The sequence below is a fragment of the Sorex araneus genome, chromosome 3 (assembly GCF_027595985.1).
Source record: "Sorex araneus isolate mSorAra2 chromosome 3, mSorAra2.pri, whole genome shotgun sequence".
In the NCBI taxonomy this organism is placed as follows: domain Eukaryota; kingdom Metazoa; phylum Chordata; class Mammalia; order Eulipotyphla; family Soricidae; genus Sorex; species Sorex araneus.
The window spans coordinates 93,777,037-93,793,867 of record NC_073304.1 but is presented as its reverse complement, the minus strand read 5'-3'; the positions used below and the strand labels follow the sequence as shown (position 1 = coordinate 93,793,867).

Below are 16,831 nucleotides of genomic sequence, written 5' to 3'. Positions count from 1 at the left end.
CTGTGTGTGTGTGTGTGTGTGTGTGTGTTTTGAACTTGATTCCACTGAGCCACATATTTAGCCCATACCTATCCGTTTTCATGGAGGAGCCCCTTCAGATCATGATAGTAGACCAGTGTATTAAGTAACAATAATAGATCTATTTTTCACAATGGATAAATAACAATAACATAACAGTTGTCATGTGTAATCTAGACAGTTGTTTTCAAAGTCGATGATACTTTGGGGCTGAAGAGGTAGCCTACAGGGATGAATGCCTAGCTGGATGGTCAGGCTCAACCCCTAGCACAAGGTGGTCCCTCATGCACTGCCAGGAGTGACCTCTGAGTATATAGCCAGGAGAAGCCCTGGCGCATCACTCTGTGATGCACAAAACCCAAACATTAAAATTTGTTTTAAAATGCAGTGGTGTGCACTCATCACCACTAATTCCAAAATACTTTTCATCATCCCCAAAGGAAATGTAGTGAGTCATGAAACAAGTACTTCCCATTTCTCCTTTATCCCAGTTCCTGGTAGCCACTAATTTGCTTTCTCTCTTAATTTGCCTACCGAACAGTAAATGAAATCCTGTAGTACATGGTATTTGGTATCTCAGCTTCTTGCATTTCATGCTATTAAGATTTACCCATACTGTTGACAGAAATGGCACTTATCATTTTTATGACTATTACATGAATTTGCTGATAAAGTTTGTTACCTTTATATTTTGACTATTTGTGTTTGATGTCGCTATAAATATTTGTGTACAGCACTTTCTTTGAACACCGGTTTCCAGTTCTCTTGAGCACATGTATATATATATCTAGGAGTGGAATTGCTGGCTCATTTGGTAGTTCTGTTATAATATTTTGAGAAACCTTAAAAAAAGTTTTTTATTTACATTCCCTCTAGCAGTGTATGAAAGGTACATTCTTCTCTGCACCAAGAATTGTCATTTTACTTTTGGTATTGTTATTGTCATGGGCGTAACATAGATATGAAGGGTTATCTTTTTATGGTTTTGATTTCCCTAATAACTAATAATGTAAAACATCTGTTCCTATGCTTATTGGCTAGTTAAATAGCTTCTCTGGAGAAATGTTTAGTCAAGCCTTTGTTTGTTGTTGTTTTTTTTTGATTGAGTTGTTATATCATTTTTAAATCTATTATGCAAGCATCTCTTCAACTCCTCAGGTATGTAGATTGGTTTTATCAGTATTTTGGTAGGTCATTTCCTATTTTCCATTAATATTTTTCGCATCCTCATCCTGTTGATAATTGCTGATGTGTCTAATAGCAACATAATCACTAACTAGAAAAGTTCAGTGCTCTGTTTTATTCTGTAGCCATCGGATGCCTAATCAGCTCTATTTGGGAGTTTATTAAGTTAACACGTGTGTGTGTGTGTGTGTGTGTGTGTGTTGACTCTTCTAGGTGGTCTGGACGAGGCGCTCTATAACGTTATAGCCATGGCCCGGGAGCAGGAAATCCCCTTTGTGTTTGCCCTGGGAAGAAAAGCTCTTGGTCGCTGTGTGAACAAGCTGGTTCCTGTCAGTGTGGTGGGCATCTTCAACTACTTTGGTGCTGAGGTAAGACTTCAGGGGGCACACACTCCCCCTCTGTGCTCGACGCTGCTGATGCCTGTCTGTGCCAGGCTGGAGCATTCGAAGAAGTGAAGACTCCTCACTGTCCATGAATGACTGGGAGTTTCGTGGCGATTACACAGCCTTTCTTTGTGTGGAAACACTAAGTCAGCTGGTGGGAAGTAGCCCCACAGCATCTCAAAATTTTAGCTGCTTTTCCTGCCATAATGTGTTTTTGCTTTTTGAGTTTAACTGTGGAATATATGGGAATTTACTGATTTTCTTCTGTCTGTATGTTGGTGATAATTTGTACTTTTCTAATTTATGGAAGAAAAAAAATCTTTTAGTATTTTTTTTCCCTTTTGAGGGTGAGGGGAGGGAGTGGGGCCATCCCCAGTTGTGCTGGGGTACAATATGTGGTGCCCAGGATCAAGCCAGGGCCAGCTGTGTCTGAGGTAAGCACCTTGCACACAAAGACCTGGTGTTTGCTTTCCAGCTCTGAGAATCCTTTCATGGGAGATTTCCTGTAGGAAATGAAATTCCTAAAGCATTGTCTCTACCCACGATACCTTTGTCTCTATACCACGATAATCTTCTCACACTTGGTTTATTAGTAAAAAAAAAAAAAAAAAACTGCCCATAGAAGCTGCTAATGTGCTTCAAAAGTCACTCATTTGAAATACTAAATTATGATACTCTAATATTTTTCATGAAGTTGGTTCTGTGATACCACGACCCACTGTTTTCCTTTTCCTAAGTATAGTGTTTCTGTCTTTTCCTATGTGGTCACCATGTTTTCATACCCCTCATTCATCTGTTTATTCAGTTTCTCTTGCACCAGCCATGAAATTAATTTTGCTCACCTATTTGTTTAGCCTTTATGCTACTGTAATAGCCCGTGCTTTTCTTGGTTATAAATACCTGCCTTGTTAAAGTTTTGTGTTTTCTTCACTTAAAAATTACTATGAATGCATTGAGGGCACTCACTTGTCTTTATATTTCTAACATCTGTAATCTTTCTGTGCATAAGCAGGGATTAAATGTTTGTTTAGCAAATTGTATGGTATCTACTAAATCCTGTATAAATTATTTGAGACAGTGGCTCAAAATTCTTGTCTTTCTGGTGGTTAGAAATTTGGGTCTTCACTGAGCCTTGTCATAGTTACTGGAACGCGACTCCAGTGCTACATGGCTCTTGTGTGATACGCACAGTTGTTTCTACCCTCTCACTGTCCTGTTGCCCGTCACTGACGGGGCCACTGGGGACCATTTAGCTCCACATTTCGACCGTTTTGCTCTGCATTTCAGTCCTTTATTTTAAATTTTCATCCTCTGTCTTTGTTTCTGTCTGTCACATGTTATATCTCCATCGTTTCGAATGTCCTGGAGGCCAGATTATTTGACTTCTCTTTTGGCCTTTGCGTCCTTCTGTCAGGGGGGACCTTTTCCTTCCCACGGAGACTGCTGTCTTCTCTGTCCTCAGACCTCATGCTCCACACGGTCATTCTCTGACACTCTGCCCCATACAGCGCCTTACTACTCCCCAAACTAACTCTGGACTTTTTTCACTCTGCACCTTTATTTATAATTTTACATGCTTATTTACTGTGCTTTATCTCCACTTTTCCTTGCTTTTTCTTTTGGGCTGCATCCAGCTGTGTTCAGGGGTAACTCCTGGTTCTGTGCTCAGGGGTCACTCAGGAAACCCATAAGTGGGGTCGGCCACATGCAAGGCTAGCACCTTCATCCCTTGCTATCTCTCTGCCCCTTTAGTGCTGCTTTTCAGAATTTCCCCTAGTTTCCTGGCCTGTATTACTAGATAAATCTCGGAAACCTTGCTGATGCCCAGCAGTCAGAGTTGATGTTCCCTCCAAAAGACTGTATCTGCATTGCGAGAGAGACTCACACTTGCAAGACAAGACGCTACTGGCTCCCACTGAGCTTCTCTCCTGGCTCCCCAAAGTCATAGTACTTTGTATGCCTCAAGGCCTTTAAGGTAGCACGGATTGAATTGTATCTGTGGTCATTCTTCAGCCTTACTGAGTTTCCTTGGGAACAGGAGGTTTTTCTTTCAATCTTGTTATTTTTACGCATTGTAGTGCCAGATGCTAAAGGGTACAGTGGTTGAGCTAATGAATGGTGCCAAACAGTTGGACAGCATACTTGCTCACATTTCTTTTTTTTTTTTGCTTTTTGGGTCACACCCAGCAATGCACAGGGGATACTCCTGGCTCTGCACTCAGGAATTACCCCTGGCAGTGCTCAGGGGACCATATGGGATGCTGGGATTTGAACCCGAGTTGGCCGCGTGCAAGGCAAATGCCCTACCCGCTGTGCTATTGCTCCAGCCCCATTGCTCACATTTCTTGAATCGAATTTCATCAAGGCTTGTCACAATTAAACAAGTAATGTGTATAAGCTGCTGATATTTTGTAAGGTTTTGTGGTACGTATATCAGTGAGATCTTGTGCTAATTGAAATACGATTCTAAAACTGTCACTGTTATCCTGTTGCTCATCGATTTGTTCGAGCAGGCACCAGTAACATCTCTCATTGAGAGACTTAATGTTACTGTTTTTGGCATATCCAATACGCCATGGATAGCTTGCCAGGCTCTGCCGTGCAGGTGCGATACTCTCGGTAGCTTGCTGGGCTCTCCGAGAGGGGCGGAGGAATCGAACACAGGTCAGCGGTGTGAAAGGCTAACGCCCTATCGCTGTGCTATTGCTCCAGCCCATGATTCTAAAACTAGAGATGATAATTACTAAGAATTGGAATTGAAAACTAGAGTAAAGTGCGGCCTAATGACGATCTCCGTATTTCTAGAGCCTGTTCAATAAGCTGGTGGAACTCACTGAGGAGGCCAGGAGAGCGTACAAGGATATGGTTGCAGCCATGGAGCAGGAGCAGGCCGAGGAAGCCTTGAAGAACGTGAAGAAGGTGCCACACCACATGGGGCACTCTCGGAACCCCTCTGCGGCCAGCGCCATTTCCTTCTGCAGCGTGATTTCTGAGCCCATCTCTGAAGTCAACGAAAAGGAGTATGGTAAGTCTTTGCAGACCCATTTAGAACAGCCGATTGGAAAATCATTTTGAAAGTGACTTTCCGTGTTACCCTGGTGTTTTTTTCTTTAATCAGATTTCGCTCAAAACACTGGTCTAGAAAATTCCATTAAATATGTTATTAAGGATCAGGAGTGTCATTCAGTATTTCATGAGGCACTGTGGCACCCCCACCCTCAACCGACAGCTTTAGTACCAGTCAGGCTATTTGGAGCTGGGGCTTACTGAGACCTTAGAATTTATTCATAGTTTTAAAACGTTGTTGTTATGGGCTTGTAATTATGGGGTGCAAGGAAGTAATCCCAGGGGATTCACTCTGCCTGAGATACATGCATCCTAGTGTTTATTAAAGCCAAATGGCTTCATGACATTATCCAAAATGTTAAAAACAAGCAACTTTTGGCCAGACCTGTGGCTCAGAGGCTCACTGCGTTCATGAGACCTGGGTGTGATCCCCAGCACGGAAAAAAAAAAAAAAATCTGAGCACAGAGCCGGGAGTCAGCACTGAGCAAAGCCTGGTGTGGCACAGCCCCACCCAGACCCTCCAGAAAATGGGTCTCAGACATAAAATGCACTTACTTTGTGACCTATAACTAAGTCCTTGAGTGCTTCTTTATTTCTGTCCTGGGCCACTTCCAGTGATGCTCAGGGGCTATTCTTGGCTCTGTGTTCAGGAGTGAGCCCTAGGTCGCCTTAGCAACCACATGCAGGGAAAGTGTCTTACCTCCTGTACGGTCTCTCAATTAGTAACTTTTTATTTACTAAGGAAGTGAAAGACCTGAGGTCTAAGCTTATAAAAGTCCTAGACCTGTAACATTTTTATTGTCCTTGTTAATTGGTGCTGGGGCTTCCCCACTGACAGGGTTTGGTGTTAGGGCATGGCCCCTGGTGGCAACTGTGGGGTGGGGGGTTTCTCAAACCCGGGACACAGCATGTACAAGGCCTGCTCTCTGTCACAGTGCCACATCTCTAGTCCCTTGTGATATTTGTTTTTGCATTAAGTCTGATAGTAATTAAAAAGATATAATAATTAAAAAATTTATGTAGATTATTTTAGCTGTTATAAAATTTAGAACATAATGTTTTAAATAGTTTCAAGTGCCGGAGAAATAGTACAAGAGGTAGGGCACTTGCTTTGCCTAGGCCAACATAGCCACACCCAGGTTCAGTTCCTCAGTAGCATGTGCAGTCCTCTGAGCACCACCAGGGGCCATTACAGCCCCCCAGCATTACCAGGTATGACCCCAGAATAAAACTCTCACTGTCACTGTCACTGTCATCCCATTGCTCATTGATTTGCTCGAGTGGGCACCAGTAATGTCTCCATTGTGAGACTTGCTATTGTTTTTGGTATATCGAATACACCATGGGTAGCTTGCCAGGCTCTGTCGTGTGGGCGAGATCCTCTCGGTAGCTTGCCAGGCTCTCCGAGAGTGGTGGAGGAATCGAACCCGGGTCTTCCGAGTGCAAGACAAATGCCCTACCGCTGTACTCCAGCCTAGAACAAAACAAACAAGATTAAGAAACAGTTATGGGCGGTGACGGAAAGAAAGCATAGGGGGTGAGGCACTTGTCTTGCACACAGGTGCACCAGGTATGTCCCCCAAGCACCACCATCTGGGATCCTGAGCACTGCCTGGTGTGGACCCAAAACCAAAAAGAAAAGAGAAATAATCATGTTTAAAGAACCATCTTTTTTGCTCTATCTTACAAATTCACATAACTGGTTTTTCTAGTTTCTTTTCTGTTTGTTTTTGCTTCGTTTAGGGGCCACACTGAGCATGCTTGGGGGGATATTCTGAGTCAGTGCTCCATGTCCTTCATGTGGTGCTGGGGGACCATGTGGTACCAGGGTTGAGCCTGGGCCTTCCGATGCAGATCATATACTCCGGCCCTTTCAGCCCTCTCCTGGGCCCTGTTTTTATCATTTGAAAAACTTCACATTATTATGTTTTCCACTTTGTTGGTATCGTTTCTGGTTTGTATCCTCTTTTTCCCCCTCTTCCTTTTAAAAGAAAGAAGCTACACCCTTCAACTTGACTCCTTGTTCATCTCGCTGCTCTTTTTAAGCTCTCCGGAAGTCAGTCCAGTAGAGCACCACCTAAAACTGCACATGTTCAAAACCTGAACTCCGGTTTTCTTCTCACACTCCCATTCCTGGTATTCTGTCTGTGATTGTAGTTGATGTTTGGAATGCTTTTTACACAAGGCTTTTTTTTTTTTTTTTAACAAAACTCCAAAACCATAGGCACATTAAGGAAACTATTTGGAGGGTAAGTCCTGACTTAGAGATAGACATGCTAGTTTGTCCAGAGAAAATGCCGGCTCTGTGAATGAGATCCAATCTCTCTGCCTCAACTGTGAGATCTGAAAGTCAGACTGCAAGATAAATTCATACAGCTAGGGTTTGCGTAAATAACTGTTATCTTCATTTGCATTAGAGAAAAGTTACAAAAAGAATCTTTCAAAGATTTAGGAAGTGTTTCCAAACAAGCACAGGATTTACAGTATTCCAAGATTGGACTCTGTTTCATACTTCCTTGGGACTTTATGCATAATTGATTAATCATTGGTCTTTCTATTTCTCCCTAATAAAATGAGGAGAGTTTGTCTGAATCATCTGGAATGTTTCATTCAGAGCTAAACTTTCATAAGCCAGGCTGGGGAGGCAGCTCTGGTGGTGCTTGGGGACCAGGTGGTGCTGCCATCGCCCCCATCTCATTGTGCAGTCTTGTCTCTCTCCAGCTTAACTCGGCTGACCTGGGAAGGGGACCTGCTCCATCACATTTTCCTCTTTCCTCTTGTCAGGGGAGAGGTGGAACTTTCCCCAACACCCCAAGTGAATGCTTTTGGTACTTTTGTAGATGGGAAAACAACCATTGAAATAAAGTACAACTATGCATCTAAAAATTTTTTTGGTGGTGTGGGTTTTGGGCCCGTACCTGACCGAGCTCAGGATCTACTGTGCTTAGTGTTCTGTTCGCATGGAACACACCTGGTGGTGCTGGGGGCACCGTATACGGGACTTGGCCTTAAAACTGGGGTCAACTGCAGGTGAAGCAAACACCTTAACCTTTGTGCTATTTATCTGGCACATAATTTTTAAAAAAATGTAGCCCTTTTTAAAGATTTTTTGGTGCATAATTTTTTCAGTAGATCTTCCTCCCATCCCTCCTCTCCCCGCACGTACTGCATATGCCACCAAGGGTAGAAATGCAGAGATGAGCTTGAAAGTGAGGAGAGAGCAGAGCGTGAAGTGAACCAGCAAATAAGAAACAAATGCATTTTTAAAAAATTACTTGTGAAATATATATTCAGAAGTGATGTGGGAGGTCCAGTTAGTGAATCGTCTCTTAGGAATGGTTCCCAAAGGCACTTACATTTCAGCATGATTATTTCTGGATCAGTAGAATGTGAAAGGTAAAGTAGGAGATGAATCTTTTTTTTTTTTTTTTTTTTTTTAATTTTTTTTTTTTTATTTTTTTGCTTTTTGGGTCACACCCAGCAATGCACAGGGGTCACTCCTGGCTCATGCACTCAGGAATCACCCCTGGCGGCGCTCAGGGGACCACACGGGATGCTGGGATTTGAACCCGGGTCGGCCGCATGCAAGACAAACGCCCTACCCTCTGTGCTATGGCTCCAGCCCCAGTAGGAGATGAATCTTGTATGGAAAGAACAACTTAGAGTGATGAGTTCAGTATATGGTAAGGGAGAAAGGTAAAATCAGTGAAAATAGACCCTACTAGAAATGCTCCCAAGACACATTGTAATTAGAATAACAGGCTAAAGCCAGAGTCAGATTATTGAAAGCAGCAAGATCATGGGGTGGAGTGATAGTGTAGTAGGTAGGACGTTTGCCTTGCATGCAGCCAACCCAGCATCCCATATTGTCCTCAGAGTCCTTCATCAGGGGCGATTCCTGAGCACCACCAGGTGTATCGTTCCCCCCTCCCTCAAGGTCAAAGAAAGAATGCAGTGAAGGAAAGCCTATAAGATTCATAGCAGAGCTATCAAATAAAGTAGTGTGGGCCAGAAGAGAAGCATGGGATATGAGAAGAGAAACATGGGAGATTGGGCCAGGGGTGGGGTGGGGAGGGGGCCTCAGTGACATCAGCCCTCACCAAGAATACTTAATTTGGCTAGACTGTCATTCATATTTGAAGGAATAATGCTTTATGGACAAGCAAAAGCTTAGGATGTTTGTGACCTTGAAACCTGTTTTGTTAGAGGCATTAAAGAAGCTGCTGTGAAAGAAAAGACAGGACAAACTTGACAAACACAGTAACTCCACAAAATGGTGGCAGTCAGTGTCTTCATCTCAGTCTTCTAACTCAGCATCAGTGGCCTGAACTCACCAATCAAATGATGGGCGGGATGGGTCAGAAATTGAACATGACTTTCTGCTGCCTACAGGAGACACATCTGAAGAGTCAGGGCAAACAGAGGCTCAAAGTCAAAGGCCAGGAAGCAAATGAGTCCCTTAAAAAGGCCAGAGTGGGGGCCGGAGTGATAGTACGCCAGATGTGGCATTTGCCTTGCATACGGCTGACCCTGTGCGCCGCCAGGAGTAACTCCTGAGTGCAGTGCAGGAGTAACCTCTGAGCATGGCCAACTGTGACCCAAAAGAGAGGGGGGGGAAAGCCAGAGTGACCATATTCATGTCCTACAACATAGATTTCAAATGAAAAAAGTAATTCAGGGGGCTGGCGAGACAGTACAGTGGGTAAGGCACCAGACCTCTGGGATCCTGTGTGGCCCCCTGCACTTGCCAGGAATACGTCCTGAGCACGGCCCGGAATAAAACTCTTGAGCACTGCCAGGTGTGGCCCCAAAAGAAACAAATCAGGTTATCACCATTGTATCATAAAATAGCATCTTTTAGCCTGCCCCATGTATCTTAAGTTTTCTCATGAGTTTTATTTTCTCTGGAGCTTTTAGCTGAGTAGCACTGTGGCGTTTGGCAAAAATAATTACCTTAAAAGGAAGAAGAAAGTGGTTGATCTGTGGAAGATTGGTGTGACGTGAAAGTCCCACAATGTTCAGTGTACGAAATCCTAGAAAAACACTTAAGTTGTGAGAACCCAAGGAACCCAAGTTGCATCTCATGGCCTCCAGGATCATGTTCTTGAAATGAGTCTCACTGCTGTGCAGACTGATGAAATTGCAGTTAGAGAATTCAAGCTAATTACTGAAGATGCGTGGGGCCAAAACTGCCTGAGTAGTTTCTGTGGCATGGACCTTACCCATGAGAAATGGTCCAAAATGGCAGCCCGTGCTTGAAGCTCATGTCGATGTCAGGACTGTGAATGGATGGTTGCTTTGTTTGATCTTGTCTTGTTGGTTTCACAAAAAAATGCAGCAGTCAGATGAAGGAGTCCTCTACCTTGGCACTGACCCGTGCACTGAATCTGGAGATATGGTGATCCAGGTTATGACACCACAGATGAAAACAGTGGATCACTAGATTGGGGAAGACAGTGTATAAAAAAATGCAGATATTGTGACGGTACTTAGGAAGAAACACTTCCTATTTAGAAATGATAAAGGATGTAGCTCAGTGACAGAGCGCTTGGCTCACATGTCTGTGGCTCTAGAATGGATTCCTGGCACCTCCAAAATGATATTAAATCATTACAATAATGCTTTTTTTTCCCTGCAAAGAAACCTGATAAGCCAGGCCACATATATTATAAAACAAAATTTTTAACCAGTGTCAAGAACGCATGGATGACTTCTTTGTTACTAATGGAAACGAAGTTCCTTTGTAGGCCAAAAGATGATGCTTAGGTCATTTGCTGAGGGAGCATGAGAGACCTGTTAGATGAGAACTGTTTCTGGCTCTGTGCCCTGTGGTTTTTATAAATACATAAATTATACATGTTTGTATGAATATACGTATTTGAGTACAACTCCTGTATAAGATCTTTCATATTCTGGGGCATTGATACACTTGTTTTTGCCTTCTTACATGTCTTGCCAGAGCACATTTTTGTAATTTTCCTTTCTACCATTTAAACTAGTATTAGAATAGACTGAGCTCTGACTTTTCCAGTCAGTTGGTGAGCCATCAAATTCCTGTTGTTCTTTCTTTAAACATTTCATGATTCCCAAGCAGTGTTTTGTTTAAAGGGAAAAAATCTGTTTGATATTTGCAGAAACAAATTGGAGAAATATGGTGGAAACCTCAGATGGACTGGAAACATCAGAAAATGAGAAAGAGGTTTCCTGTACGCACAGCGCATCCGAAAAGCCCAGTAAACTCGCCCTTGACTCGCCCGCCGTGGGGAAGCCGCCGTCAGCAGTGGGCGCGGGCAGTCCCGCCTCTGCTCCTGGCCCGGGGAAGCCAGTGGCCGGCGAGAAGGAGGACGTGAAGCCCGATGACCTGGAGTGGGCCTCGCAGCAGAGCACAGAGACGGGCTCTCTGGACGGCAGCTGCCGAGACCTCCTGAATTCCTCCATCACCAGCACCACCAGCACTCTGGTGCCCGGCATGCTGGAGGAAGAGGATGACGAGGAGGAGGAGGAGGAGGAAGACTATGCCCACGAGCCCATATCTGAAGAGGTTCAGCTCAATAGCAGAATTGAGTCTTGGGTCTCAGAGACCCAGAGAACGATGGAGACCTTGCAGCTGGGAAAAGCTCTCACCGGTTCTGAAGAAGACAACGCAGAGCACAGTGGGGAGGAGGATGCAGAGGCAGCCGAGGCACCAGAGCCCGGGGCGGACAGTGAGGCCTGGACTGCTGACCCCCCGGCCAGCCAGGAGCCGCCCAAGCCCAGCCCCTGCAGCTCGCCCAGCAAGGAGCGCCCTGATGCCAGTTGTCTGCCCCCCAGCGTGTGACTCCGGGACGCCCCCGCTGTCTCGCCCACTCTGCTAGAATCTGTGCTTCATCTCGACATTTGCACTGTCCAGTATTTAATATATGTATTTAATTCCTGACAGAGATATTTTTGTAACTGTCTTTTCCTTGTTATGATCTATGGCTTAGCTTTTAGTTAGCATCTATGTGTCTTTTTAAGAACTGTATAGAAAATTCAGAGTTGTTTGAGCTTATTTTGTAAAGGAAAATAATGACTGAAGAAGAAATGTGCCTGGCACACTTTTTAATTTCAAATGCCTATGTAGAGACATTTTGCAAGGTAAAAGTTAAAGTTCTAAAGAAAGGAGCGGTTTCCAGTGTTTGCTTCAAGACTCTGCTTCCCTTACTTGTAATTTGTCTGGCCAGAATGATGTCCGGGGCTTCTTTAAAAAAAGAACTGGAGGTAGAGTTAGAAAATAAATTATAGGCCGAGGCTAAATCCACAGAGTGTGTTCCCAATTGGTGCAGCTTTCATTTGAATCCCAGATGTTGGTTAAGAAGCCACTGGCCCTTAAGATGCGTCAGAGTTGGGCTTTGCTGAAGCACAGCCTCCAGAATTGAGGCCAGCGGAGTACCCGCGTGCCTGATGGCAGCTGATCGTGGCCAGTGAGCGACACATTGCTGATCCATAAGTCGCTCATGGTGGGACCATTTAGGTGCTGTCTCATGGTTGCTCTGACTTGCCCCAAGTACACTTGCACATAGGCTTGGTCACATCAGGTGACACATTTTGACAGGTGACCGGCTGGCCACTTGTATGACTGCAGCACTTACGAGCAAGCCGTCTGGAAATGGTCTGACCTGTGGTGGTCTCAGGCATGCTTCTGATTTGGGACCCCCCTTCATTTGAGCTGTGCGTTGGTTTGGCTGCCCAGACCTGTCCTGAGGAGACTCCATTCACTGTCTTAAATGCATCTGAGTTTTTTGCCTTAGCCTTGAACACCTTCTCCAGAACATCAGCTATAGTGATTAATAGGAGGTCAAGGAAAGGAACTTTATACACTTTATAATATGTATCCCCATAAGCAAGATTGGGAAAAGCAAGTTTCAAAGAAAAGAGAAAGTCGTTCTAATTGTGCTGAAACTATTAGATGATTTTGAGTGTACGCAGGTACTTATCTCTGCCCTTTTCTAGGAATGCGTATACTTGTTCGGGAGAAGTTAAATTAACTACATTTTATTTGCTAATCAGTCACCACCAATGGTGGCCTCTACAAGGTGTGATTGTTAGTGGGAGAATCATGCATTATTTTTCTGTGCTCCCTCCAGTCTCCTGTGACCTATCGTCCATCTGAGCACAGCCAGGCACATGCACCCATACACACATACACGCACGTACACTCATGCATGCTTGATGCTTAATCTAGCTCACATAAGTAGGCACAAAACCAACCAAGGAAGGAAAGAACTGTTTCTCTGCCCGGCTTTTTTGTAAAGGCCAGGGTTTTGCCTCTCAGCAGCCAGAGAGAATAATTGGGCAGATCCTTTACTGAACTCATTTGGACTACTGAAGTAGTTATAGGTTCTATAAAGCTGGCGTTTTATTCCTGAAGTGGATTCTTAGTTGATAATTTAGTGTTTGTGAATTTTTAAAATTTAGAAGCATTGCTCTATAGAAAATGTCTTTCAACTTGGTCATTTTACTGAAAGGGGTACTACTGTTACTTTCCTGTGTAAGCTGGTCCCCAGTACCAACTTGAGTACCTAAGTACCTAGATCTGAAAGAAACGCAGCGGCAAGGAATGAAGCCCCTGGAAGAGTAATCATGGAGTGAGATGTGGCAGATTTGAAATGTTGACACATTTGGAAATGTTAGTTGGTTAAAAGAAATGATAGAGGTTTTGAACTACTGACAATCTAAAGAGTAAATTTCAGAAAACCTTTCATACTTTTTTGGTGTATATGTCCTTTGCTTGCTGTCAGTAATTCACAGAACTCTTGATCTTGAGGTAACGGCTTTTCAAAGGTCTCTTGTATTTTATATCTTTTTCAGAACGAGACTTGTGTCATTATAGGTTTTTTGACATTTGTATAGAAAAAGTTGAGAAAATCTCCAGAACACCAGTCTTTTTTTTTTTTTTTTGCTCTGGACTTTACAAGTGTTCAGCTATGTGTACTCTTAATGCACTTGAACTTGGAGTGCATTATGCCAGCAACGTCAAGGGACCACACAATCTTTTGTATACAAGACAGGTCACCTTTAGAGGATGACCCAAAATTTATTCAAGGAAATGCTACTATGTTGAAAATAGGCTTGAATAAGTATTAATAATGTCTTTCTAATTTGTTTCTGTTGGGTACATTCGGGGCTTTGTGTGTATTATATGTAGGAGTTGTGACAATTAGAAAGTGGTTTATTTCGGAAGAGGGCATGAGTGTCTCTTTAGAGACCTACACAGAGGTATCACAGGAGGGGATCATCATCATCAAGAAATACAGGCCGGAGTGATTTTTTTCTTAGTGTGTAAAGGTTTTACTGGCAATAACTAATAATTAGATTTCTATTTCAGTACATCAGCATATGAATTACAGTATGAATCGTACTCTCCAAACTAGATTTCTGCTTCAGCAGTTTTGGTTTGTTTGCTGTGGAGATTACTTCACGCACAAGACAAGTGTTCATAATAGCTTAATTTTGGTTTAAATATGTTTGTAAATGATGTAATATATTTCTTTTGACTAAACCTGGGAAAAGTAATCTGTTATACATTGAAAAGTTTTTAAAGGCTTTCACTGGACGTCATTTTTGCAGAGATGGTATTTTATATGCTTCTAGTATTTGGAAAAGAGTTAGTCAAAAGGAATGGACATAGTTTAAATATTGAGAAATTAATATCCAAATAATGTACTTGTCTGATTTCTTAATAAGCTGGGGGTGGTGGGGTGTGGAAATTGTAATGTGCAAATGAGTAGTGAACAGTCTCATTTTTCAGCTCTTTAACACAAAACTTAAAAACTTAATACATTGTTACTTTAATATATATATAAAGAAGTATTACTATTTGTAAAGCCACTCTTTGCTTACTCCTGTCATTTGAATATTTTCTGTACATTGTGCCAGCAGTTTAGAACATTAACTTACTTAAAAAGTTTGTTTTTAATTTGAATTTAAAATTTTTCTGTGAAATAATTTATTTACAACTTCCTCTTTCCTTATTCCTTCCAGTCTTTATGTAGTCACGGAATCAACCAAACTCTTAGCCTAATCTGAAATATGAATCTTAATTAATGACACAGACTTAAAACCGTTGGCACATCACACCTTAAAAGTATTTGTATTATTTTGTAATTTAATTTCTAAATATATCACATGGATTTATAATTTAATGTCTTAATTTTAATGATCTAATAAAGAATTAGCAAAATGAATATGAATTGCAACATGAAGGGATTTTCATTTTGTTCTTTTGCTGTATGAAGGATTGTTATATCACATTTTAGGGGTAATAACAGTTATTGCACTATGTAAATAATAGTGGAAATAATTCTTAACTAATAAACTAATTAGCTATGACTCCGTCTTTTATTCCAAAATAGATGCATAATTTTTGCACAGTATCGAGGCTTGAGTAAGGAAAAGCCTGGCTTGTGGTATTGCGTAGTGTTTTCACCTGTGTTTGCCCAAGAAAATGGTGAAATAGTAATAAAAATGAAACAGTAATAAAAATGTCCACTTTGGGAGCTAGAGAGTACAGTGGGCAGAGCTCTTGGCTGACCCTGGCTCACTCTCTGGCACCCCATAAGGTCCCCTGGCCCCAAACACTTTAGTTTGGTCCTCTCCTTCCTCTCCCATAAATCGATTGTTGGTGTTGTCTGTGAAAATAGGCTATCTGGGCAGAGCCCTGGGAACTGGCTAGCATATATGGGCTACTCCGAAATTGGGCATGATTGTGCCCCAGTCAGCCCAAGAGGGCCTTCTTCAAAGGTGTCTCCTCAATGGGCCATGGATGTAGTTCAGCAGTAGAGCACTTGTCTTACATAGGCAAGGCCCCGAGTTCAATCCCAGGCCCTACACTGCACCAGAGATAAAGATTCTCCCTGCTACTTGTGATAGCAAACTGCTAAAGAGGTACCTGGAATACAATTTAATACGAAAAGCTCTGGACCTGCCCCATAACCAGCTTCCTTCTGGCCAGTTAGTGGACCTCTTCAATGATCCCTGAAATAAACTCTTCTAATTCAACATTTAAAGAACAGTTGCTTCTAAATACTATAATGCGGTTTGTTTTGTGTTACTGTGAGTTTCCTTGAAATCGGAGCAAAAATCAAGATGACAAAACTGCTCATGAATTTTAACTTGCTATAGGGGTCAGACCCAGAGGAGCTTGGGGTCTGGTGCCACGGCAGGCAGTGCTGAAGACTGCAAGTGCCATACCAGTGAGGGGGACATGAGTGCCTCTAGCAGTGATGCCGGGAACAGGGGGGCATGTGTGCAATGTTGGGAATCAAACTTTGGGCCTTGCACGGGCTGGGCATCTTGTCTACCTCTTGAACTACCCAGTCCCGAGGCATTTCAGACAAAGTGTATAATTTAAAAAACAAACCAAAGAAAGCATTTAGGGATGGAGTGATAGTACAGTGGGTAAGCTTGCGTGTGGCTGACTCAGGTTTTCTCTCCCCACCCCTCCCACCTTGCTAGGAGCTATCCATGAACTCAGGCCAGAGTAGGTCTTTTTTTTTTTTTAATTTATTTTATTGAATAACCATGTGGAAAGTTACAAAGTTTTCAGGCTTACATCTCAGTTATACAATGCTCAAACACCCGTCCCTTCACCAGTGCCCATATTCCACCACCAAAAAAAAAAGAAATAAAAACCAGTACACCTCCCACCCCCCACCCCCACCTGCATAACTGATAAAATTCACTTCATTTTCTCTTTACCTTGATTACATTCCATATTTCAACCCAAAAACTCACTATTGTTGTTGGGGTTTCAACACAACTCACTGTTCTTGAAGTTTATCCCCCCAAAATACGGCCCTATTGACAAGGAAACTTTTTTTTTAATTTTAAAACAATTTTATTTGCCCCAACAGAAAGCCCAATTTATTAGCAGTTAATTCTCACACACCCTGCCCCAAGAGTCCCCAATCCATTTTATGCTTTCATAAATTTGATTATTCTGGTCATTTAATATAAAGGGAATTATATAATATGCAGTTTTTGTATCTTCATTTTTAAAAAAATTTTTATTGAATCACCATGTGGAAAGTTACAAAGTTCTCAGGTTTATGTCTCAGTTATACAATATTGAAACACCCATCCATTCACCAGTGCCCATATTCCACCACCAAAAACCCCAGTATGCATCCCCCTCCCCTGCCCCCCATCCCCAACTGTA

General features: G+C 42.6%; 1 protein-coding gene across 2 annotated transcripts in view; it reads left to right on the top strand.

Moving 5' to 3' along the window:
* SECISBP2L (SECIS binding protein 2 like) overlaps positions 1-15,003 on the top strand; it is a 69,322-nt gene extending 54,319 nt beyond the window's left edge. For both annotated transcript variants that reach the window (XM_055130499.1, XM_055130498.1), the window contains 3 exons: positions 1,417-1,571; positions 4,392-4,611; positions 10,788-15,003. In XM_055130499.1, the coding sequence (XP_054986474.1) occupies positions 1,417-1,571; positions 4,392-4,611; positions 10,788-11,470 (1,058 nt within the window). In that variant the 3' untranslated portion in view covers positions 11,471-15,003. The remainder of the gene's footprint in view (positions 1-1,416; positions 1,572-4,391; positions 4,612-10,787) is intronic.
* The last annotated feature ends 1,828 nt before the right edge of the window (positions 15,004-16,831 follow it).